Raw genomic sequence first — 26,888 nt, forward strand, 5'->3', positions numbered from 1 at the left:
TTTTTTATGGTAGAGTAACTTTTGTATGTTGGGTGGAACAAATCGGTTCATTCTTGACTTGCTTTTGTTGTTCTCTGAGAGGAATTTCTACAGTTTGGACGTTCAGATGTTGCTGCATTATCATGAATATGGAGGATTGAATGCTCCAAGGTTTTTGGATGATAGGGTTTTGGGGATTTTTTTGTCGACCAGTTGTGGTAGAGGTATCATTGTGATGAGAATCTGTTGAATGTGATGTAAGTATCGGTTCCACACACTTTGTGAGTCTGAGGCCTGAAGGCGGCCTTGAGGCGCCCGAGGCCGCCTTGAGGCAGAGGCCACCTGTGTGGGCCAGTCAAGGTATTTGCGTTTCAAAGTAAGTATTTGTCCAATCCCCACTGCAAGCTCAAAGACCCCCTGAATACCCCAAATTTAGTACATCCACTCTGAATACCCCGCTTTTATACCACCCCCTGAATACCTCAAATACAGTATACAAATCCCCCTCAACCAAAGATTTTTTATTTACCACCAATAATTGTTTTGACCCCTCCCCCAAATAATTTTAATCACACTGTTTGCTTATTCGCCCCCCCCCCCCAGTGATCACCTGTTGTAAGTTGTTGGCTCAAGCTGTGTGGTGTTGTTGGGAGGTTTTGTTGTGGTTTGCTGAGTGGTATAGAGGGTTTACTATGTGGTCGAGGTAAACTCTCTCAGCTGTTGACCAAAGTCGACAATGAACCCTTTTTGTTCCAACCAACATACAATGAATGATTACGAAATTCAGATAAGTCTAGAACTTCCAACTCCCTACTTTTCCAAAAAACAAGCTGATTTGTAGACAAGTACTAGTATTACCTTCCAGGTTGCTCAAAGAACGTAATTCAACTAGGTAGCTTTTCTCTGCAATGCTCTAATTACTGCTGTTCAATCAATAATGAGTTAACCACCAAACTGCAATATCAAATTAAATCAAATCTTCATTTTTCCCAAAAACATAATTACAATGACATTGGTTGTAAAAAAGTAATTTATAATATTAATTGAAATACCAACAGATAGGTTAAGATATTAATATAATACATACCAATATAATGTAATAATATAACATAACAATATAAACATAATTACAAGTGACAATGGTTAAAAAGAAGTAAAATTCAATATAAAATGAAAAATGAAATACCAACAGATAGGTTAAGATATTAATATAATACATACCAATATAATGTAATAATATAACATAACAATATAAACATAATTACAAGTGACAATGGTTAAAAAGAAGTAAAATTCAATATAAAATGAAAAATGAAATACCAACAGATAGGTTAAGATATTAATATAATACATACCAATATAATGTAATAATATAACATAACAATATAAACATAATTACAAGTGACAATGGTTAAAAAGAAGTAAAATTCAATATAAAATGAAAAATATTTTCAGTCTTTTACAGTAAACAGTGATCATATAACCAACCATGCATGATTCAGGAACCAAAACTTCTTTCATCCAAGAATAGTTGAATTACTATTGAGCATTTCCTGGACAGGTTTCCTTATTTCAGCCTAGTTGACTGATAAGTTTGATAGGCCAAAATATATTTTTCAAAAAATCAGTTGATCTTTTGATGGCCAAAGCAGAGGATATTTCATAAATTTGAGGGAGGTTCAGATGAATTTCTGGTACAGTCATTGTACCAGACAAATACATTGCTTTTAAACAGATGGAACTGGATTTTTTATGGTAGAGTAACTTTTGTATGTTGGGTGGAACAAATCGGTTCATTCTTGACTTGCTTTTGTTGTTCTCTGAGAGGAATTTCTACAGTTTGGACGTTCAGATGTTGCTGCATTATCATGAATATGGAGGATTGAATGCTCCAAGGTTTTTGGATGATAGGGTTTTGGGGATTTCTTTGTCGACCAGTTGTGGTAGAGGTATCATTGTGATGAGAATCTGTTGAATGTGATGTAAGTATCGGTTCCACACACTTTGTGAGTCTGAGGCCTGAAGGCGGCCTTGAGGCGCCCGAGGCCGCCTTGAGGCAGAGGCCACCTGTGTGGGCCAGTCAAGGTATTTGCGTTTCAAAGTAAGTATTTGTCCAATCCCCACTGCAAGCTCAAAGACCCCCTGAATACCCCAAATTTAGTACATCCACTCTGAATACCCCGCTTTTATACCACCCCCTGAATACCTCAAATACAGTATACAAATCCCCCTCAACCAAAGATTTTTTATTTACCACCAATAATTGTTTTGACCCCTCCCCCAAATAATTTTAATCACACTGTTTGCTTATTCGCCCCCCCCCCCCAGTGATCACCTGTTGTAAGTTGTTGGCTCAAGCTGTGTGGTGTTGTTGGGAGGTTTTGTTGTGGTTTGCTGAGTGGTATAGAGGGTTTACTATGTGGTCGAGGTAAACTCTCTCAGCTGTTGACCAAAGTCGACAATGAACCCTTTTTGTTCCAACCAACATACAATGAATGATTACGAAATTCAGATAAGTCTAGAACTTCCAACTCCCTACTTTTCCAAAAAACAAGCTGATTTGTAGACAAGTACTAGTATTACCTTCCAGGTTGCTCAAAGAACGTAATTCAACTAGGTAGCTTTTCTCTGCAATGCTCTAATTACTGCTGTTCAATCAATAATGAGTTAACCACCAAACTGCAATATCAAATTAAATCAAATCTTCATTTTTCCCAAAAACATAATTACAATGACATTGGTTGTAAAAAAGTAATTTATAATATTAATTGAAATACCAACAGATAGGTTAAGATATTAATATAATACATACCAATATAATGTAATAATATAACATAACAATATAAACATAATTACAAGTGACAATGGTTAAAAAGAAGTAAAATTCAATATAAAATGAAAAATGAAATACCATGCAATAGGTAAAAATGTGAATGCATAACAATATAACATAATAATATAAACATAATTTCAATGGCAATGGTAATAAAAAACTATAATACAATATAACATGAAGAATGAAATACCATCAAATTGGATTAAATATAAATATATTAAACAGCAAGTCTCTGCAAGGTTTGAAAAAAACCTGAGTGCAGAGGCTTAGTGTTATTGAATTATTAATAAATAACAATAGTTAGTTAGGATAAATTAAAAAAAATCCTTTATAAACCCAAAAAAATTTAAAACTTGAAATTTAAAAAAATCATAGTTTGGGTTATTATCATTAGTTGGGATGTATTCAGAAAAATGCCTTTATAAAACAAAAAAATTTAAAACTTGAAATTTAAAAAAATGATAGGCTAGGTTATTATCATTATCAATAATAATAGTTGAGATATATTAAAAAATGCCTAAATTAAAAATAAAAAAATATATAAATGTAAAACCAAAAAAATCGTAGGTTAAGTTATTATAGGCATTGCATTTATATAATTATTTATCATCTTGTTTTAGGAATATATCCTTAGAAAATATATTATGTAGGCCTACATTAAATACATAAGAAATAAAAAAGTAATTTTTCTTCATTGTTAGACTTGCTCAAAAAAATCTAAAATGCTCAAAAATCTTAATTTTGTTATTTTGAACTCACTGTTGAAAAAAATATACAGTGACATATCATGAGTCATACATCTTTAGATAAGTTCATGTTGGGCTTACTTCCTAAATCTTAATTTATCATAATGAACTCACTGGCAAAAAAAAACAGTGATAAATTATAATTCACTTTTCCCAATTGTTAGTATTTCATTTTAAATGCTCACAAAATCTCAATTTATTATCTTGAACTCACTGTAACAAAAAATAAAAAATACAGTGACATATTGTGAGTCAAAACTCTTTAAATTAGTTCATGTTGGACTTGCATCCTAAATGCCCACTAAATCTCAATTTATTATCATGAACTCACTGGCTAAAAAAAATACCAGTGATAAATTATAATTCACTTGTTAAGTAAATTACAAGTTAAAATTGTCCCAATTGTTAGTATTCCATCTTAAATGCAATAAGCTCATCATAGAGGTGATGATAATAATAGTAATATTTTCAATTATAATAGAATAATAATAATAATAAATGGCGCCAAGTGAAGAAATATGCAATAGCTGTAACAAAATAATATATGGTCGACAAGAGTCTGTTCAATGTGAAAAGTGTCCATTGAGACAACATGTTGCATGTTTACTGAAGAAGAACCTAATTTTTACAAAGACTCAGGCTCCAAATGTCAAGCCTGTATGAACAAGTCGCTCCCAATAAACAATACTCCAATGCTGATGACTCATAATACTGAACTAACCTTGCTCTCTGCACCAAAAGAGTTCTTGAAATATGTCAGGCAGAACAGAAATGAGTCAAATAGCTGTCCCACCTCCATATCAATGGATGGGGCCATCATTTCAAACCCTTATGAGATCTGTAAAATTTGCCTAAGCATACTCATTCAGTCACTTGGCGCCATGTGGTGGAACGGGTTGGCTGTAAGGGGTGATGGGAGGCCAACAAATAAAAAATAATAATAAGAATAAAATGAATGCTCACAAAATCTTAATTTATTATCTTGAACTCACTGTAACAAAAAATAGAAAAATACAGTGAAATATCATGAGTCATAACTCTTTAAATTAGTTCAAGCTGGACTTGCATCCTAAATGCCCACTAAATCTCAATTTATTATCATGAACTCACTGGATAAAAAAAAACAGTGATACATTATAAGTCATTTTTGCTCCATGAGTAACAGTTCATTTTAATTTTCTACTTGTTATGAGGAATTGTACACTGCCATTATTGTGGAGGAGTGGATTGGATGTGATATCATGTATATATATATCAATAAATAAGTAAATATCAGTTTTGGATGTAAGAATATCTGAAGGCCAAGTATTTTTGTAATTCTATGTTTGTATGATTTTAGCCCATTAAGTAGATGTACATTTAAATGTGAAAAAATTGAAATAACTACTTGTTATAAAGAATTATACATATATATAGTTGTAGTTACTTAGATTGAAAATGTAATTGTTTTTTAATTTCAGTTTTAGGGGACATTATGTTCATTTTAATTTTCTACTTGTTATGAGGAATTGTACACTGCCATTATTGTGGAGGAATGGTTTGGCTGTAAGGGGAGATGTGGAGGCCAAATATTTTTGTAATTATATGTTTGTATGATTTTAGCCCATTAAGTAGATGATTTAAATGTAAAAAATTGAAATAACTACTCGTTTTAAAGAATTATACATATATATAGTTGTAGTTACTTAGATTGAAAATGTAATTGTTTTTTAATTTCAGTCTTAGGGGATATTATGTAGGGAAGAATCGGCAAACAGCCTTTTTGGCCTTGCCACATTGTAACAGACAATGATGGGAGATTCTACAAAAGAAAAAGTAAGTCATCAACATTATCTACTTGTACAATACTCCGGATAGTCCGCTATTGCATTTCTTGTTTTGTTTGTTCATTTATTTTTATTCATATACAAATGCAATGATATATTACATATTATACAAATTATTCATATTTATATGCATAACAATAATTATTATTATTGGCCTTATGAATTTTGATCTATTCATTTATATCTATCTCTTTAATAATTTAAAATTACAACATTATTAATGGACCAACATGTATTTGATTATTACAATTGATTATTACTAGAGTAGATTATTACAGTATTCATATTCACTAGTTTTTTACAATAAGCAGAATAAGTTTAATTTTTTCTTCATGTTTGTTTTCAGTGTGCTCCAACAATGTTTTCCGAATAACATTCTATGTGCAGTGGTTGGGGGATGGAAGGCACTCGTGGGTGGGCCTCTCTTATTTGGTGCCCTTTGAGAGGGCACCAAACCCCCAGCACACTCCGTATGACATGTTGAAAAATTACATCCAAACTGTAAGTGTAACAACATATTTCTAAGTAAATATTGCAGTAATTACAATATGACAGTATTTGGTTATAACAATATCACAAAATATTGATTAATTATATTATTCGATAAAATTGAATATTGAATTATTAATAATATGAGTACGCAATTTCATTAAGTCGCAAAAATCCTAATAAACCTGTCTATGAATAATGGGATGTTTATACAGTGTGTGGTGCAGAGGAAACGTATGTTTTTCAAACCGCTAGTACTGGCTGATGGAGGGGGGTTATTGCTCTGGAACGAATTTTGGCAGACGGCCCATACTATGCCATTTCAGTTGCTATGAGCATTGGAACGTACAACATTGTGTGTTCGCTGTGAAGCAGTTTTTTTTTAGAAACAATGAATCTGTAGTCACAGTGCAATGCTTTTTTGTCAATATTTTAGAGTTGGGCCTCAAGGTGCAATGCCTGATCAAAATACTGTACTCCGATGGGTTGCAGCGTTCAGGAGTACTAGTTCTCTGATGAGAAAGAAACCACCTGGTCTTCCCTGTTCAGTTCATACTCCTGAAAATGTAGACGGAGTCAGTGTCGTCAAGTCCTGATACCATATCCTCGTCTCAATCATCTAGGACTAGTAACAACTGCCGTTCTGACTCTACATTTTCCAGGGAATGGGGAAGACCAGGTGGTTTCTTTTTCATCAGAGAACTAGTACTCCTAAACGCTGCAACCCATCAGAGTGCAATATTTTGATCAGGCATTGCACCTCAATGCCCAACTCTAAAATATTGTACTGTGACTACAGATACATTGTTTCTAAAAAAAACCTTGTTAACAGCGAACACATGATGTTGTACATTCCAATGCCAATTCATACAACATTCCAGCTCTATAAAATTCTAGCCAAACAGAATATTGTATGATAGGTAGTGAGTCTTATCATAGAGAAATATAGCATAAGAAGAAGATAGCCCATGGTATAGGTCGTTTATGTTCTGTTTATATACTGTTGACAACTACCTATTATTACTTTTCTTACCGGGTGAGAGTGTAAGAACAGCACATTATGAGAGACTAGCACATTATAGAGCGTCACATAGTTTCTAGAAAATGTACTACTAAGTTTGAGTTAACATTGAAATTTGTAACATAAATGCCCTATACCTTGAGATATATTCTTATTTGATATTTTGTCTATGGTCTTCTGTATGACCATGACCATTAAATAATTTCAAAAAAGTGTTTAAAAAAATAGTTGGAAATCAGCCATTAGATTCAATTCATTTCTTATTCACTAGTTTTCTACAATAAGTTTAATTTTTTCTTCATGTTTGTTTTCAGTGTGCTCCAACGATGTTTTCCGAATAACATTCTATGTGCAGTGGTTGGGGGATAGAAGGCACTCGTGGGTGGGCCTCTCTTATTTGGTGCCCTTTGAGAGGGCACCAAACCCCCAGCACACTCCGTATGACATGTTGAAAAATTACATCCAAACTGTAAGTGTAACAACATATTTCTAAGTAAATATTGCAGTAATTACAATATGACAGTATTTGGTTATTACAATATCACAGAATATTGATTAATTATATTATTCGATAAAATTGAATATTGAATTATTAATAATATGAGTACGCAATTTCATTAAGTCGCAAAAATCCTAATAAACCTGTCTATGAATAATGGGATGTTTATACAGTGTGTGGTGCAGAGGAAACGTATGTTTTTCAAACCGCTAGTACTGGCTGATGGAGGGGGGTTATAGCTCTGGAACGAATTTTGGCAGACGGCCCATACTATGCCATTTCAGTTGCTATGAGCATTGGAACGTACAACATTGTGTGTTCGCTGTGAAGCAGTTTTTTTTTAGAAACAATGAATCTGTAGTCACAGTGCAATGCTTTTTTGTCAATATTTTAGAGTTGGGCCTCAAGGTGCAATGCCTGATCAAAATACTGTACTCTGATGGGTTGCAGCGTTCAGGAGTACTAGTTCTCTGATGAGAAAGAAACCACCTGGTCTTCCCTGTTCAGTTCATACTCCTGAAAATGTAGAATTTTTTTGTAGAAAATTGTAGAATAGGAGTCAGTGTCGTCAAGTCCTGATACCATATCCTCGTCTCAATCATCTAGGACTAGTAACAACTGCCGTTCTGACTCTACATTTTCCAGGGAATGGGGAAGACCAGGTGGTTTCTTTTTCATCAGAGAACTAGTACTCCTAAACGCTGCAACCCATCAGAGTACAATATTTTGATCAGGCATTGCACCTCAATGCCCAACTCTAAAATATTGACGGAAAAATATTGTACTGTGACTACAGAGTCATTGTTTCTAAAAAAAAACCTTGTTAACAGCGAACACATGATGTTGTACATTCCAATGCCCATAGCAACTGAAACGGTATAGTATGGGCCATCTGCCAACATTTGTTCCAGGGCAATACCCCCTCCCATTGACAAGTACTGGCTGTTCGAAAAACATGCATTTCCTCTGCACCACTCTGTATTACTTGTGTCTACCAAAAGATAGCATCACTATTCATATGAAAAAGAAAAACATTTAAAATAATTTATTGTGTGCAGGTTACAAAAGGTCTACAGTATTGTTTTATTTTTATTATTATTTTTGTTGAGTATGTTAATGTGAGGATGTGGTTTTGCCAAGAGCAAGGAGTGTTCCTTTTCGAACTGTCTTTCATAAGAAACCTATTCAATGCCTCTACACTCTTTCAAATGGGGCTATCTTGGATGTTTTTAAAAATATCATTCATTCATATATATATATATATATATATATATATATATATATATATATATATATATATATATATATATATATATATATATATATATATATATATATATATATATATATATATATATATATATATATATATATATATATATATATATATATATATATATATATATATATATATATATATATATATATATATATATATATATATATATATATATATATATATATATATATATATATATATATATATATATATATATATATATATATATATATATATATATATATATATATATATATATATATATATATATATATATATATATATATATATATATATATATATATATATATATATATATATATATATATATATATATATATATATATATATATATATATATATATATATATATATATATATATATATATATATATATATATATATATATATATATATATATATATATATATATATATATATATATATATATATATATATATATATATATATATATATATATATATATATATATATATATATATATATATATATATATATATATATATATATATATATATATATATATATATATATATATATATATATATATATATATATATATATATATATATATATATATATATATATATATATATATATATATATATATATATATATATATATATATATATATATATATATATATATATATATATATATATATATATATATATATATATATATATATATATATATATATATATATATATATATATATATATATATATATATATATATATATATATATATATATATATATATATATATATATATATATATATATATATATATATATATATATATATATATATATATATATATATATATATATATATATATATATATATATATATATATATATATATATATATATATATATATATATATATATATATATATATATATATATATATATATATATATATATATATATATATATATATATATATATATATATATATATATATATATATATATATATATATATATATATATATATATATATATATATATATATATATATATATATATATATATATATATATATATATATATATATATATATATATATATATATATTAGTTTCTAAGGATACTTCATAAATAAAATGGTTAACAAGAGTAAAAAATAGATTTTTGCACATATTGGAGAACATGGCAGACATTTCGAACTAATGTTATAAAATTTTTGTGCTATATATTTTATACAACTATGTACTTATATCCATTATTACTCCATATAACCCCACTGGAACACTCGTTGCTATTGGAAAAAGGGGGCATGCTTCACATTATCCTTCACAAAACAATACTGCTTACCTGTTGTAATCTGTACACATTAAATGACTCACATTTATGTTTTTCATTTATTAACAGTGATGCTATCTTCCAGTAGCCACACAACGAATATAAAACCCCACTTTTTACAGATATGTTTATTTGAATGTGCGTGACTTGATGAACATTCTGTATAATAAAAAATATTGAATTATTATAGGAATATTAATTATTATATACAATTGAAATGGAATTAAATGTGTTAGATTCAAATGGAACTATAGTGGAATTCATGTTATAAAGACAGTGGAAATTATAGGGAGTCATTGTTGCCACTTTTTCTTTTCACCACTATAGTAGATAGCCCCCTGTAAATCTGATATGATATTGATTAATGATTCTTTCTAATAATGATCAATTCCATCTTAAATATATTCCATTCATCAAGGAGAGATATTTTCCCATAATTTGGTAGTAAATTTCCATTATTGAGAAGAAATATTTTGGTAGTTCATATTTTTGCATAGTCTGGTAACAATTCGGCAACTGTGTGGAGTTGGAAAAAGATAGAGCTATCTATATAAGATATTTATAAGATACTGTCTCTATAACCTGACTCTCACAATGGATAACCCAGCAGCAAGAAGTGCCACATGGTTTTTTAAAATTTGCTGCTGCTCTACTCCATAATCTTTTTAGCAATTGACTCCATACAGCAACATTGAACTCATGGTGAACAGCATGGTGACAGCAGAGGGAAAATGCTCAAGCTTTGATTGAATATGGTTGGAATCGCCGCCATTAACAATTTATAGTCGAGTTTGCAAAGCCTGCATAACGAGAATGGAGCAATTCTCATTTTTAATGACTGAACAAAGCAAATCTTAATGAATACAATACAATATATGATAATGATTGTTAAAATAAATAAATAATCAATATTTTATTTTTGTTTTCAGCACCTCAAAACGAAAGACAACTTGAAGGCCTGTAAGGTGCCAAGGAGGCTGGTGGCCAAAGTGGACGCAGCAGTGGAGTTGGCTATGGAGATGCAGGATGTTTTTATCTGAGTGAGTAAGAGAAAAAAATAATTGTGAGGAGTACTCTGGAGAGAAGGGTACAGTGTCTGATGGGTGAGTGATGATGATCAATTCATTTCATTTTTATTGTTTATTAATAATAATTCAATTTATACTCAAAGTTAATGTACTTCGCTTACTACACAGTCACTATATAACCTATTATCATAAATTTATATACTTTTATTCATTCATTCATTTCTATGATTATGATGATGATGATTTTAGGCCTACAATAATGAATTATTATCAATCTAGTACCATTATCAAATTTCAATTGAATATCATATGTAGCTAATAATTATTGTTATGCTACTTCATCAATTTCAAATCTATTATTGTAAAAAATTTATATTACAAGATTCGTGATTACATTTTCTTAATTTCTAAATAGAATGTAGAATTGGTTGATTGATTGATCATGCTTTATGGACAGACAGGGAGGCTGCAAACCTCTCTCGATCATTGTTTAAATGTTTAATTTTGATCAATTCATGAATATTTTATTATTTTCTATTTGTTCAATGAAATAGAATTAATTTTTTTGCAATTTTCAGCTCTATCTCTATTTATAAAAATAGAACATATCACTAAAAGGCCTAACATGTCCTCGCCCAATTTATATTGCTGGTGTAATAATAGTACCTAATGAATAAATAAAAAGGAATTATTAGGCCCCAAAATTTCCAATTCATAGCACTTAAAAAAAACAACCTCAAATCAAATGTGAATTCTCAATATAATATTAATTTATTTTTCTCACATATTGTCCCCTAATTCCACGAAGCAAATAATTATAATACTTATAATTTCTTTACTCCAATTCAAGTTCAAATTAATTCAACCAAATACACAAAATGCATCAACATCTTGTCAAAAATATAATTCAAAATTCACAATAAAATTCAATAAATAATATAAAAGATAATTAACAATAATCAGAATAAAACAATAAATATAAATGTAATTTAAAAAATAAAAATCAGTCAAACAAAAATTAACAGCCACCTAGAAGTTGAATATCTCTTATTATTAAATAAAAATTAATCAACTCCATGTATGTCTGTAAATTAGTCCAGATATTCAACATTGCCTACCCCATAAAGCAACAGAATGATAATAACCCTACCTCCAGATAATATTCTGTGTAGAATGTCTTCGATTTGTATCCAATGGCGCCTCTGGCAAAAACTTTCCTCTTTCCATCTTCTCACATTCAGAATCACTGATCTTGGGGGGATTTCGATTACATTCGTTTTGGTTACCAGCCTATCTGGAAATTTTTGTAACAATGTATTGAGTACCTGTAGGTGGGTAATTTATTGCGTTCTAATTATTGAAAATTGGGCCAAAATTGGAAGCTTGGTATTACTAGGCCTACAATATAATTGATTAAATAGAACAGGATGCACTTGTAGCTAAATTTCAGTTTCAAGTCTTCAAACTTCACACAGATAATTGGCAATGATTCAAGTAGAAAATGAAGGCTCTGGTACAATCTTGACTTTTGACTTTGACTCTGACCGACTGGCCACGACTTGACCTCGACTTATCCCTAATTCTCCCCTCAATATTTATTTTTCCATTTCATCTTAAAATTATTCATATATGGTATTCAACTATTTGGGGAAATTTTATTTTCTCACATTAGATACTTTTTTATAGCTTTATTTTTCTGGAGGTCAAGGTTGTTTCAGAGCCCACAATTTTTATTTATTATCCAGTTGAACTTAAATAAATTGTCAAATGGTTTAATTTCAAGTCGTCCAAAATAAATTGTCTAGTTGAATTACCATTGAGCATTTCTGGACAGATTTCCTCATATCAGCTCTGTTTACTTGAGTGACTGATAAGTCTGATAAGCCAAAATATTTTTTTTTTCAAAAAATAAGCTAATCTTTTGATGGCCAAGGCAGAGGATTCTTTTAAAAATTGAGTAAGGTTCAGATGAATTCCTGTTACAGTCATTGTACCATACAAATCCATTGTTTTTACACAGATGAAACGTGTATGTTGGTTGGAGCAGCTGGTTCATTCTTGACTTGTATGTTATTCTCTGAGAGGGATTTCTACAGTTTGGTCGTTGCTGTATTATCATGATGATTATGAAGGTGGAGGATTGAATTCTGTACGGTTTTTGGGTGATTGGGGTTTTGGATGTTTTAGTCTACCAGTTGTGGTAGATATATCATTGTGATGAGAAACTGTTGAATGTGATGTAAGTATCGGCTCTACACATTTTGTGAGCCTGAGGCCTGAAGGTGGTCTTGAGGCGCCCAAGGCCACCTTGGGGCAGAGGCCACATGTGTGGGCCAGTTGAGGTATTTGTATTTAAAGGTAAGTATTTGAAAATGAAAAATGAATAAATCTGTCCTCCCCCCCACACCAAGCCCAAAGACCCTCTAAATACCCCAAATGCAGTACAGTACCACCCACTCTGAATCACTACCTCTTTAAACACGTAGGTAGTGTCTGAATACCCCACATTTATATCACTCCCCTGAATACCTCTAATACAATATACCAATCCCCCTAACCCAATATTTTTTTTTGAACCCCTCCCCCAAATTATTTTGTCCCTTGTCAATAATCTGAATATGTCGGCCAGTTGTTGGCTCAAGCTGTGGCTGTTGGGGGTTTGTTGTGGTTTGCTGAGTTGTACAGAGGGTTGACTTTGGTCAAGGGCAACTCTCTCAGCTGTCGACCAAAGTTTACAATGAATCCTGTTTGCTCCAACCAACATACAAAACATTATTTGAAAAATCAGATAACTCTACCACTGCTAACTCAGTGCAACTTTTTCTTGTTCAAAAACAAGCTGATTTGTAAATAAAGTTGTATTCCCTTCCAGGTTGCTCAATGAACATAATTCAACTAGGTAGCTTTTATCTGTGAATTTCCAATTACTGCTTTTCAATGGATAATACAGGTCTAAAATTATTTCACATTAATTTATCCACCGCTTCATGTATACAGGCTCAATACAATTGTTTCTTTGCTCTATTGGATACATAGTTTTTGAGGGTCTTAAGTCTTTTATGCCAATTCCATCTAGTACTGGCATCTAGTACTTCTAGGGAGAATATTATGAACAATAAAATTTCATCAATGACACAATTTAAAAAATATCATTACAAAATGAAAATCATCCAATGTAACTCATTTTTATATCTTGTAGAAACCTTTTCCCATACTATAATAACTATCAATTTTAAATCAAAACCAAGTTTTTCCAGAATTAGCCAAAGCTGTCATTTGGGTTGATAAATGTCAAATTAGTGGTCCTGGGTATTTAAATCTATTTTTTATAAATGCTAAAAGAAACTAAATATTCAATTAATTATATAAATAACCATTTTTTAGAATTTTAAAATACATAAACATTTATTTTTTCATTAGCTATTTTTGAGACCCCCTCCCATGTCACCCATGAATAATAAATGATCTATTACACACTTTTATTAATGCTAAAAGAAACTAAATATTAAATTAATTATATAGATAACAATTTTTTATAATTTCAAAATCACATTAACATTTTTTTATTAGATTTTTTTGAGACTCTCTCCCATGTCACCCATGAATAATAAATGGAATTAACTTAACATAAAATAAAAATTGAATTAACTACCAATCTGCAATTAAATGAAATAGAATTAATCTTGGAGCATACTTGGTCAATTTTCTACTAAATCCGTTCTGAAAAAATCCTCATTTCTTTTTATTTCACATTCTAAATTCTACATTTATTTCTATCAGAACCATTTTTAGTTGAAAAAAGTTTTTGTTGATTATTTAATCATGCGTTGGGCTAGGACACGAATTTTTTTGTAGACTCTTAAAGATAGAATAGCTTTGATGGAACAATTGTTCAGATTAAGCATAATGGAAATCTTGTTTTTATGTAGAATGGAGCAGTAATACTTTTAGAAATAATTAAAGTTGAAAAAGATCCTCTCCGCAACTAAGCTCTGTCAACCAAGCATTATCAATCAATCAATAACATAATTTTTATCTATCTTTGTACAGTACAGCAAGAAATATTTCAAGACATTTTATAAGATTAGAAGAAACAACATTTCTATGTACCATTTCCACTGATTACTAGGACATATTTTTCCCTGAATTTATTGTGTTAAACCAGGAATTATCAATTCAATTTTGTTACTATTGTAGGCCTATTGAGAAGTCTCTAGTCTCTAATCATTTTGTTAATTATCAATGTTCTTATTTTTCAATCATCATCATCATCATCATCATTATCATTTCAACTTATTTTTTATCAATTTGTCAGTTTAAAAGATTCTGTTTTACATTCTACAATATTCAGTTTTTTCATAAAAAAATCAAATTTTTATATGTAAGAATTGATTTATTCACTCATTATAATGACTGTGCCCGAATCTCTGAGTACTCCAACTCACCGAATTGCTCCAATCTATTAATTAAACATCTCTGCCAATACAACTCCAAAACTTTTAGCCTCCTCCAAAAAGCCTCTCGCCACTATCAACAGCCTCCTGAAGCCTCGCCCCAAGATCAACAGCCTCCTGAAGTCTCGCCCCAAAATCAACAGCCTCCTGAAGCCTCCCGCCTGTACCAGCAGATTGCTCCTAAGCTATAGTATATAAAAAATTATATTGCATGCATCCACCATACATATTATATATATTATATTCATGTATCCATAATTATATACAAATATTCTTATTGTATTAAATATTTATTGTATTGTTGTTTCACAGTATATTTGAAAAAATATATCCAAGAATAAAAAAAAGAATATAATTTATATAATATTAAAAAACATCAAAAAATTTAAATTAAAAAAAAATCAAAAAATTTAAATTAAAAAAAAATCAAAAAATTTAAATTATCAAAAAAAATTGCATGTAATACATATAATACCTATAATTATATTCATTTATCCATTATTATATAAATAATGTAATCATTATTATTGTATTATATCTTATATATATTTATTGTTCATTATATTGTACTGTTATTTCAGAATATATACAAAACAATAAAATGAAAAAAAATGAATATAATTTGTAAAATATGTAAAAAAATCTCAAATGTATTAAAAACCATAAAAAATATAAAAATAAAATTTAAAAAAATATATATAAATTTGTAAATTAAAAAATACATATTATTGGTGTTTATGGTGGATGCATAATAAATTATGTGTGGTTGTTACAAAACTATAAAATGAAAAAAATGAATATAATTTGTAAAATATGTAAAAAAAATATCAAAAGTATTAAAAACCATAAAAATAAAAAAATATATATAAATTTGTAAATCTGAAAAATACATATTATTGGTGATTATGGTGGATGCATAATTATGTGTGGTTGTTACAAAACGATAAAATGAAAAAAATGAATATAATTTGTAAAATATGTAAAAAAAGTCTCAAATGTATTAAAAACCATAAAAATAAAAAAATATATAAATTTGTAAATCCAAAAAAAACATATTATTGCTGTTTATGGTGGATGCATAATTATGTGTGGTTGTTACAAAACAATAAAATGAAAAAAAATGAATATATTTGTAAAATATGTAAAAAAATCTCACATGTATTAATAAAAACCATAAAAATAAAAAAATATATAAATTTGTAAATCCAAAAAAAACATATTATTGGTGTTTATGGTGGATGCATAATTTATTATGTGTGGTTGTTATAAAACGATAAAATGAAAAAAGGAATATAATTTTTAAAGTATGTAAAAAAATCTCAAATTTATTAAAAACCATAAAAATAAAAAAATATATATAAATTTGTAAAATTCAAAAAATACATATTATTGGTGTTTATGGTGGATGCATAATTATGTGTGGTTGTTACAAAACGATAAAATGAAAAAAGGAATATAATTTTTAAAATATGTAAAAAAATCTCAAATTTATTAAAAACCATAAAAAATATAAAAATAGAATTTAAAAAAATATATTAATTTGTAAATTAAAAAATACATATTATTGGAGTTTATGGTGAATGCATAATTATGTGTGTTTGTTACAATATAGAAAACATGTAGAAAACGCTCTATCATACTCAAAAATCCCATGTGATTTGCATTGGTCTATCTCTCCTCTCTCAAGCCAGATAATGTACTTGAAGGTGGCTTTGAGTAAGAAATTCCATTCCTGGAAAAAAATCATCACTGTATCATCTATACTAATAGAAATAGTAATTCCTATCCTCATTTTCTCCTGTATTCGTTTTTAAATAAATTGATGCTAGCAAAAAAATAAAAATTCTAGCAAATGAATTGATTCTGTAGAAGTGCCAAACTACTTTCATAATTTTCTCACTGGATTATATCAGTGATTCAGCAGTAAATAATTATGATATCTATTCAAAGACTGAACAAATTATACCTTGGAAATACTAGTTGACAAAAAATAAACTATTAAAATTAAACATTTGATAATTATTGTGATGTAAACGATAATGTGACTTTCAATGTATATTTATGTATGTAGCCTCAAACGATAGGCTGTTATTCCATTAAATAGAATAGTTTTGTACGAAATATTGACAAAATATTTGTGTCATCACATCCTGCTTTTTTATCCTACCTGTTTTGAAATTCATATATTAATTGAAACTTATTGTTGAAGACTTATATTCATTATATAATTGCTTTATCTTACTATATTGTTTTTAATTATTTTTTCTTTCAATGAATAAACTAAATAAATTAGATTTCTTCAATGATACCCCCTTTCTCCACACTGACAGACGTAAATCAAGTAGTGTAAAACAATGAAACTATCAGCACAGATCTAATGGTTGTCTGTGGTATTTATTAATACAATGATTTTTTTCAATATTCAACATTGTTTGTTCATTCAACATTCAAATGTCCCAGTTCTAACCAAATACAGATATTATCAAATCAATTTATTTTCCATTTTTACAATATATACAGAGCATGAAATTACCATAGTTACTAAATGTCCATACAATGCTTATCAAATGTTCAAATATTGAACAAAAATATCTGATAATCTCCATTTAACGTTCGATAGTGGTTAAATAATGTCTAATAATGTTTGATAGCTGTCTAATATTCAACCAGACAATGTACATAAACGTTAATCATAGTTCAATTTTCTGTATGTGGCAAACGCCAACAAAAATGGCGGCTGGTGAAAGAACAATATTAATGTTCAGTTCTGTGACGACAGTTAGCAAGTGGTCTGTGAGAGCATATCAAGTCAAGGGCAACCTCAGCTAAATCGTTAGGGTGTGATCACATTGAATGCCTAATAAATATATGAGTGCAAGTTCACGTCAGATCATGCATGAGCCGAAAAACAAAATTTGAAAAGTGCCATTGAACCATGTTGAGACTTGCATGTAGCTGCTCACCCACTGAACGCAACCAGCAAGTGCAAGCGTTCAATGTGAGGGTTCCTGTTAATTTTTCTCAGATTTTGTTTTTCTCACCCCTGTATGCTTGATCATGCATAACCAAGCTTGCACTTCGCACCCTTACACTTTGACAGACCACTCACAAAATTTCCTGACCGAGCTGAACGAATTGATATCAGTCTTTCACCAACCACCAATTCATAATAAAATTAAAAAATAGTATGGTTGATTGGCGTGGAAAAATATATTAGGCACACTTGTTTGGATAAAATTGGTATTTATTTTTTTGCAAATTTATGAAGAAATGTAACAGTCGCTGTAAATACAAATACTGTACTCCTTATAAATGATATTATAATGTTACTGGTTAGAATGGAATCAGTACAGTGCATGTCTTATCGCATTTAGTTCCTCTCTACCTAGCTCTGTCTATCTCCGAGGAGGAGGAGGAGGAGGAGGAGGAGGAGGAGGAGGAGGGTACTTTCTCCCCGGCAGAGCTGGCTGAGTCCCTGTCGTCTTTAAAACCGCATCAAGTAAGTCGATCCGCATTTTTATGTATTTTCCTCGGTCCTCCATATTTTGTGAACCCTCAAAGTTACCCAGCGTTGTACAATCTTATTTGTATTGCTAAAACCAATGACCAGTTGCTATAGTGAGGTCCACTTTATAATGGCAGTGGAGAAAGATAGGAGAACAACGTTGCCAATCCTTTGTCTTGTCAACGTCTTCTATAGACGGTAGCTGATACAGGTCTATTTATGTAATATTAACTGTTTATTCTCGTTTCAAATAATCAATTATATTTTATCAAGCAAGCTATATTTTTCAATAATTTCATAATGAATTTTCATAACTAAGATGAAATATTTTGTTAGTTAAGTAAATCGAGGCACCGAGCTTTGCTCGTTATTTTTATTTATTGATAAAAAGAACACAATTCTCTAAAATGATCGTGTTTATATTTCATACGTCATCTTATGAATTTTGGGGATGCGATATTTTGATTTTTCACATACTCTCTTTTTTACTATCCACAGCTGTTTCAGCCAAGGATGAATTATCCTTTTAATGTCGTTCCGCGAGTTTTCTCAAGGATGAGACCTAGTGCAATCGAATCTTTATAATATCATGAACCTACTATGTTCTAAATTTCGTGAAAATTGTTAGAGCCGTTTTCGAGATCCGTTAAACATAAATAATCAGATATAAAAATACAGAAATCGCTCGCTTAATATAATAGGATTAATTCCACATTGTTAAAAGACGATCTGGCGACAGAGCAAAGCGAGAAGGAGATAGCGCTATCCGCTTTGTTGAATGATAGACAAGGATAGCATTGCTAATCAAACTCAGCCATTATAACGTGGACCTCACTATAGTCACTATATTCTAGTTGTTATTCAATTGACCGAATGTCAGATCAAATCAACCCAATGTTTTGCAGTGATTTGAATTGGTGTGTGGTTTCCGCAGGTGATGGTGATTGGTTCCGTGGTGTTGAACCAGATAGTGGTGGGACTTGCGGTGTCCTACCTGAGCGTCCTGATGTGTGGCATCGGTGTCCTGATGGCGTGGCGTGGCTTCTCTCCCCTCCGCCAACTGCCCACCTTCCACTGGGTGTGCGCCGAGTTGGCGCTCCACATAACTCTCACAGGTTCGTCCAAATACATCGACATAAACAAGTACATCGATTTATCTATAATATAATAAAGTAAATGATTGGCTTATACACGTACGGGATAGGAAATTCACGAATGATGCAGTCTCAACTACTCAACTGATTAACTTGAAATTTTGCATATAGATTCTTAATTTACCGAGGATGGTTATAGACCTATTTCAAATTCTTCAAGATTTCATTACATCAAGTTATCAGTTTGTCAAGTTCTTAATTAGACTATGGGTTTTCTGCTTGTAACAAATACGTTGACATCAACAAATCACTTTACCCATCCAACTACTGTACACACAAAAGTTTTAAGCCAAATTCCCACATTTCAGTGAACGTATCCAGTACAGTAAAAATATAATTCCTTTCAGATCTAATTGGACTATTCATACTCGCTCGACCGTGCTGAGTGGGAACAGTCCAATCATAACTCATGGCAATTATTATATTTCCACTGATTCTGACACTGAGATGTGTGAATCCAGCTTTATGCTCAATAGGGCAGAAAAGGATTACCATTGATCTTATGAGAGTGGACAAAAAATGTTTGTCTGACAATAGTACTTCACGTCACAAGTCCGGTAACGGTAGTTTACCGCATAAGTATGATTGTTTCTGCCCTGAACGTAGTTGAGGGCAGAATTATTATACGAATGCGGTAAATACGTTACCGTACAAGTTACGTACAATATTTTTTGTCATACTTTTCTCAGAAAGAATAATATTGCTGAGAAACAGTAACCATTACCTGCTGCTGCTCGAGCTACTGCATTCTATAAACATGACCTAGCCCATAGCTCCTATGTCATAACAGACCCATCTAGCTCAAATAAAATAATAAAGGCCAATGTTAAAAAATGTCAGATGAGTTCTTACAAATTGAAACTTATTAGTTGAGTTCTAATAATATTTGAGTTATTCTATTAGTTACTTAGATATTATTAACTCACTCTCTTCTTCTTACTGAAGTTCTCAACAATAAGAAGTTTAAATTATTGTTACCAATATAACAACTAAAGACTATAACGCTAAGACTATATAGCTATTTGAATCAATTTGAATGTTCCTATTTCGGAACTGGGAAACATACTCGACTGTAAAGAAAACCATATGATCTCTTTACAGTATAGAATGCTGTAATAAAAATCACATGTTTTCTTGTTCTGCAAACAGCTGTTTACCGGCTTGATTTGATGCATGGAAAACAGCTGCAATTGAGTAAGTATGACAAAAAATAGATTTGTGAGGAAAGATTTGGTTTGATAAACTCATAGAAGCTGTAATGTAGCCGATCATTTGCCATGACTTTTCACAATCCAAGATACCCCATTGTTTGAAAATTCAAAAGTGTCGACAACGGTAAAAATTCATGACAAGTAAAATTGGCCTGGAAAAAAGATGCCTCTAGGCAGTCGCTTACAAGGATGGGACCTGGAACTATCTACAGCAGATAAACGGGCTACATCACACCTCCATAAGTATTCCAATCCAAATCTTCCCTCACAAATTTATTTCGTCAAAAACCATAAAAAGATGTAAATTTATAGCTAAAATATTATAATTCTCATTCTAATTTCCCTTTTAAATTTCAAAATCATACCACTCATCATGTGGAGGGGAGTAAAATTGCACTTCAACAATATTTACTAAACTGTTCATTGACATGATATGCTCTTGTTTTATTGCAAAAAATATTCACATCGTAAACAACACAGAATAAAAGCTTGAATGAAAAACTATATCCATTCATAAATACTTCTTTATTCTTGATAATAGGTTTCGTAAAACGCATTTATGTGCATATTGTTTATTGGAAATGAATGAAAATGTTATTAATGATTATAATAGTAGAATTTTACACAGTCTTCTAATATTCAGGCTATTATAAGGCTTCTGATGTTTCTTCAAATTCACTTACAAAGGAGATGAATAGCTAGCTACCTCTTCTACATTATGAAACATTACATTCAGTTGACTCAATTTGAAAAAACCTATTTTATCTAACTATCTAATGCATAATTGCAGTAAGTTTTGTTCAATTCATTAGTCTGGGATTTGTTAATATTATCAACCATTATTTATTTATCTAATTATGTCCTTTCATAAGAAATATATAATATTCCAATAGTAGAATTCATATTCTTATTAGATAGTATCCTGATTATGTGTAACCTTATCTAAATTTTGGAGAGGAATTGCTCAAGGTTACATTATTTTTCCTCTCCCTATCATTTTGATAAGAAAAAATGAATAAAATAAATTGATTGATGTCTGCTGTTTATTCAGGAGTTAGATGTTTATTTATAAAGAATAAATGAAATAAATTGATTTGATGAATTGATTGATGTTTGCAGAGTTTTGCACAGCCGCTTGTTTTATAAGCACATTCACAAGCAGCACCACGAGTGGACGGCTCCAATCTCAGTTACCGCCATCTACTGTCATCCCATCGAGCACACATTCAGCAATCTGTTGCCGCCCTTCCTCGGGGTAAGCTCCAGCATAGATAAACGACATGGTGTTTTGTATCAAGTTTAGATGATACTGTATCATGTGTGGTGATACTGTATCCAAAATGTGGTGATACCTTAGAGAAAATATAGCTTAAGGGCGGTTGCAGACGAACCACATTCGTATGTAGGATGTGGGACCGTCATACCACAGATCAATATGACTAAACGCCCTAAAGCAGAGAGACTTTCACACTACATTCGAGAAAACACTCATTAGTGCAACAGTAATGTTAAGGTGCGTACAGATATACGCGCCGCGAACATGAGCAATTCACTTTTAATCAGCTGATGCCAAGCTTTTTATATCTTTACCTTACCGTTTCTGTAAAAATGCGGATATAGTCAGGTGATTAAAAGTGAATTGCTCATGTTCGCGGCTCGTATATCTGTACGCACCTTTATGTAATGTTCAGGTTGTAGGTTATGTTGAGGTGATTTCATAATAGTGCTTCATGGTGATAAAATTTGTAGAACCAATATTGATATTGTGGAGTCTTTCTATAATTGAAAAAACTATTTGAAATAATTTCAATTTATTGTCAAATTCCACTTTAATAAACACAAAGTTCACAGGACATGAAATCATGTAAATCGTGCAAACTTTGTGTTTATTAAAGTGGAGTTTGACAATAATTGTCAATTTGAAATTATTTCAAATAGCTTTTTTTTAATTTTTCATATATTTTTCATTTTCCCATGGAACACCACTCTAGATCTTCGGTTCAAGTTTTTGGCGCGCACTTTTGAAATTAATTTCCATCAAAGAATGTCGTAGAGTAACTGCGAAAATTGACAAAGGCTGCTGTAGTATATTATCAAAATAATTATTTCAATTATTAAAATTATTTTATGATTCAAAGCAATAGTACAAATTCAAATCAAGTAGCTGGTGCTGGTGCCAGATGAAAGAATACTTTATAAGTTCTAGGTTGGCTATGTTGTAAATGGAAACATTTTATTATTATTGTTATTATCATTATGTTGTCAGGACAGGTGATTTTCCATAATATTTCAATAGACAATAGTTGAGCTGGTATTGCAGAATGATTCAATGTGGAGAAAGCAGAAGATAGCTTGTTTTGCCTGCGCATGCGCAGAGAAGCAAGCAGACTACAATTCAATCGACCAATGAGAGCTCTTCAAATGTTAATTGTCACAATTTACCAGGTTTCGACTGTGGGGCAGGAATTTGTTACTGGAACTAGTTTCTGGTCAAAATTGTTCCCATGGGACACGGAACTTTTTCCCGGGTAAATTGTGAATCGTACAATTTACCACCTTTCATTTTTCCAGAATGGGCCCAATATGAAGTAGACATTAAAGTACCAATTACAATTAACCACCGAGCTATCTAATATAACCTACAAATTTGAGGTAAAATTCAAGGGAACACTATCACAGCGACTGCGATTGTAGTTCAGAAGCTAGGGGAAGCGTGGTGCTCAAACCAGTGGTACCACAATCGCAAGGAAAATAATCGCTACCACAGCGCACAAGGCCATGTGGAAGTATCAGTGCCACTGCCATGCCTGCCAATGCATTTCATATGCGCTGCGTTTGTGGTACCACAGAAGGAAAATAGTAGCTCCCACATCCCACATGCGATTGTGGTTCGTCTGCAACCGCCCTAATAAAATATTCCATGGTATTGTGTACAAGTTGAGATGATACTGTATCATATTTTGTTAATACTGTATCATATTTTGTTAATACTGTATCATTCAGGGTGATACAGTATCATTTTGTGGTGATACCATACAGAAAAGATAGCATAAGAAGATATCCCATGGTATAGGTCGTTTATGTTCCAAATTGCATGCCGATTTCTTGTTTGCTCAAGCCGATTACTGTCGACTACTGTCTATGTTTTAATTCGTATTTTCTTTTGTCTATATGTATGTAACGCATTTACGGCCAAACGCGTTGTTAGAATTCTATGAGATTTGGCAGGAATATTCTTCCTTTTTTAACTGCGCGTCGATGTATACACAAGACTTTTGAAATTTTTCATTTTGAGGATAATATAAAAGGAAAAGTAATCTTCTCCATACTACGATATCACTATATATATATCATCTACTCTGAAGATAGGATTAATCAGCTTATAGAATTATTCATATTCAATCAGCTGACAAGTGGATTATTCATTGCATCCATTACACAGATGTCTGGAGAAGCCGGTCAACAAGTGACACCAGATACTTGTGGATGAGAAAACTGCGTGAGGTCTACTGTTCACAGAACTACTAGTATTACTATTTTGGCCGGGTGAGAGTGTAAGAACGGCACAATATGAGAGACTAGTAGCGTCACATAGCTCCACGAAAAAACTACCAGGACTCTCGGCTTGAGTTAACAATGACATTTGACGCCCTATACTTTGAGATATCTTTCTAACGCTCTAATGCTATCTTTCCTCTATGGCTCCATTCCATTCTTTATTAACGAGCGTAGCCTCGACTATAGTGAGGTCCACGTTATTATGGCAGTATTTGATTAACATTGTTGTTGCTATCCTTGTCTATCATTCGACAAAGCAGATAGCGCTATTCTTCACCACCTCCGCAAAGTTTCAAGATCGTTTTTTAATAATGTAAAAATATAATCAATCAGCAAAATATTCAATCACAATTTTATTTAATTATTGAAAAAAAATTGAAAACATCTTGAGAGCGAGTTCTTCAGCCCGGGGAGCTCACTAGTTTAAGGGCAGAGACACACGAGGCAGTTTCTCATACGAGTAGACACGGCATGACATTACATGAAGCTCACTGATTGACTAATTCTCGATACGCCAACCCAATTACAGAATCGGAGAGCTTTCTGACAATATCAGCAGCATCTTGAGAGCGAGTTCTCCAGCACGGGGAGCTCACTAGTTAGAGGGCCGAGACACACGAGGCAGTTTCTCATAAGAGTAGACACGGCATGACATTACAGGAAGCTCTCTGATTGACTGATTCTCGATACGCCAACCCAATTACACAATCGGAGAGCTTTCTGTCCTGTTGTGCCGACACGTCTGAAAAAACGCCTCGTGTGTTTCATTAAACGAATAAATTCGGAATTCTTCAACTTGTTTGTGATTTAATAAAATAGCAGTTCATCGAATGTGGAGTTGAATGTAAATTGCTGTAAATTTGTACTGAATCATATTAGTTTCAAGTAGTGATTGATTAATTGGTACAGTCTGAGTCTTAATTTAATTTAGTCCAATTTAAGTCACCATGAATACAAAAATAATACAAGATTGTGACAGACAAAAACAATAACTATTATTTCTAAATAAAAATTGAAATATATTAGCCAATTTTTGTTTATTGTAGAACGCTAGTCTTTCAAATCGATTCCATTGTTCATCCTGTGTTGAAATTCAATTAGTCTGTAAGCTGTGCGAACCCTTCACCTGGCTTCAAGATGTCCGTTGGTCTCGCTGGCAGATTTAAAATAATACAATTATTTTTCACTTCCATCTCTCTTTAGATAGTCGTAGAGTTATTGAAAAGTGTTTTAAAATTCATAAAATATCAGAGGGATTTTATCTTAATTAGAAACAGGCTCTCCGATAGGGGAAACAAGTTTTCTGGTAGTGAAATTATTTTGAAGTTTATTTGTAAAATTATCAAAGTGATTCAAGCCATCTTGAAATTTGGTTAGTTGATGGAAGGTCAAGGTGCCGGTTGCACAAAAGCCGGTTAATTTTAATCATGATCACGAGAACCAATCAGAGAAGCCGTCTTATCAAAAAAACCTTGTTTGTGTCAAACGCAGCTCTCTGATTGGCTGATTAGGTGACTGTTGCAGAGTGCTATGGCTTGTCAATGACCACGTGACCGAAATACCGCTCGGTGATTTAGAATTTAAGAACTGGTTGAATTAATTATCGTATCATCACTGTAACTGATATTACTCTTCCTTGAGTACAATAAATATCAGACTTTTTTAATTAAAAATCTATAAGGATTAAATAGTATTGTGTTCTAAAATGAAAAGGCTGTCATAGTGAAAAAACTTTTACAGTAGGACACTAATACTTTATTACAACAAAAGATTAAAATATAAAAAGTTTTTACAGTGAAACATCACAAATATAATTATTATACTCGATCAATATTATGAACAAACATGTAAAAATTTTATAAAGATATTTGTAAAGCGTTTACAAAAATATTTGATATTTTGATAATAAATTCATAAGTCACGTACATTCAGGATGATAAGGTTCATCATACTAGGAGTATAAGAATTTTAATGT

At 31.1% G+C, this 26,888-nt stretch overlaps 1 protein-coding gene across 2 annotated transcripts; it reads left to right on the forward strand.

Moving 5' to 3' along the window:
- Positions 1-5,229: 5,229 nt before the first annotated feature.
- Positions 5,230-26,888, forward strand: LOC111050620. Of its 2 annotated transcripts, none has more exons than XR_005573555.1 (5): positions 5,230-5,376; positions 7,212-7,366; positions 10,933-11,043; positions 19,925-20,105; positions 22,475-22,610. XR_005573555.1 is itself a non-coding variant. In XM_039444050.1 (5 exons), exons 3-5 carry the CDS (start codon positions 11,103-11,105, stop codon positions 22,656-22,658), a joined length of 369 nt encoding a protein of 122 aa, XP_039299984.1. In that variant the 5' UTR covers positions 5,235-5,376; positions 7,212-7,366; positions 10,933-11,102; the 3' UTR covers positions 22,659-26,888. The 2 variants fall into 2 exon arrangements, 1 of the variants encoding a protein (XP_039299984.1); XM_039444050.1 differs by having other exon boundaries at positions 5,235-5,376; positions 10,933-11,106; positions 22,475-26,888.

Source organism: Nilaparvata lugens, unplaced genomic scaffold, assembly GCF_014356525.2.
Source record: "Nilaparvata lugens isolate BPH unplaced genomic scaffold, ASM1435652v1 scaffold2613, whole genome shotgun sequence".
NCBI lineage: Eukaryota > Metazoa > Arthropoda > Insecta > Hemiptera > Delphacidae > Nilaparvata > Nilaparvata lugens.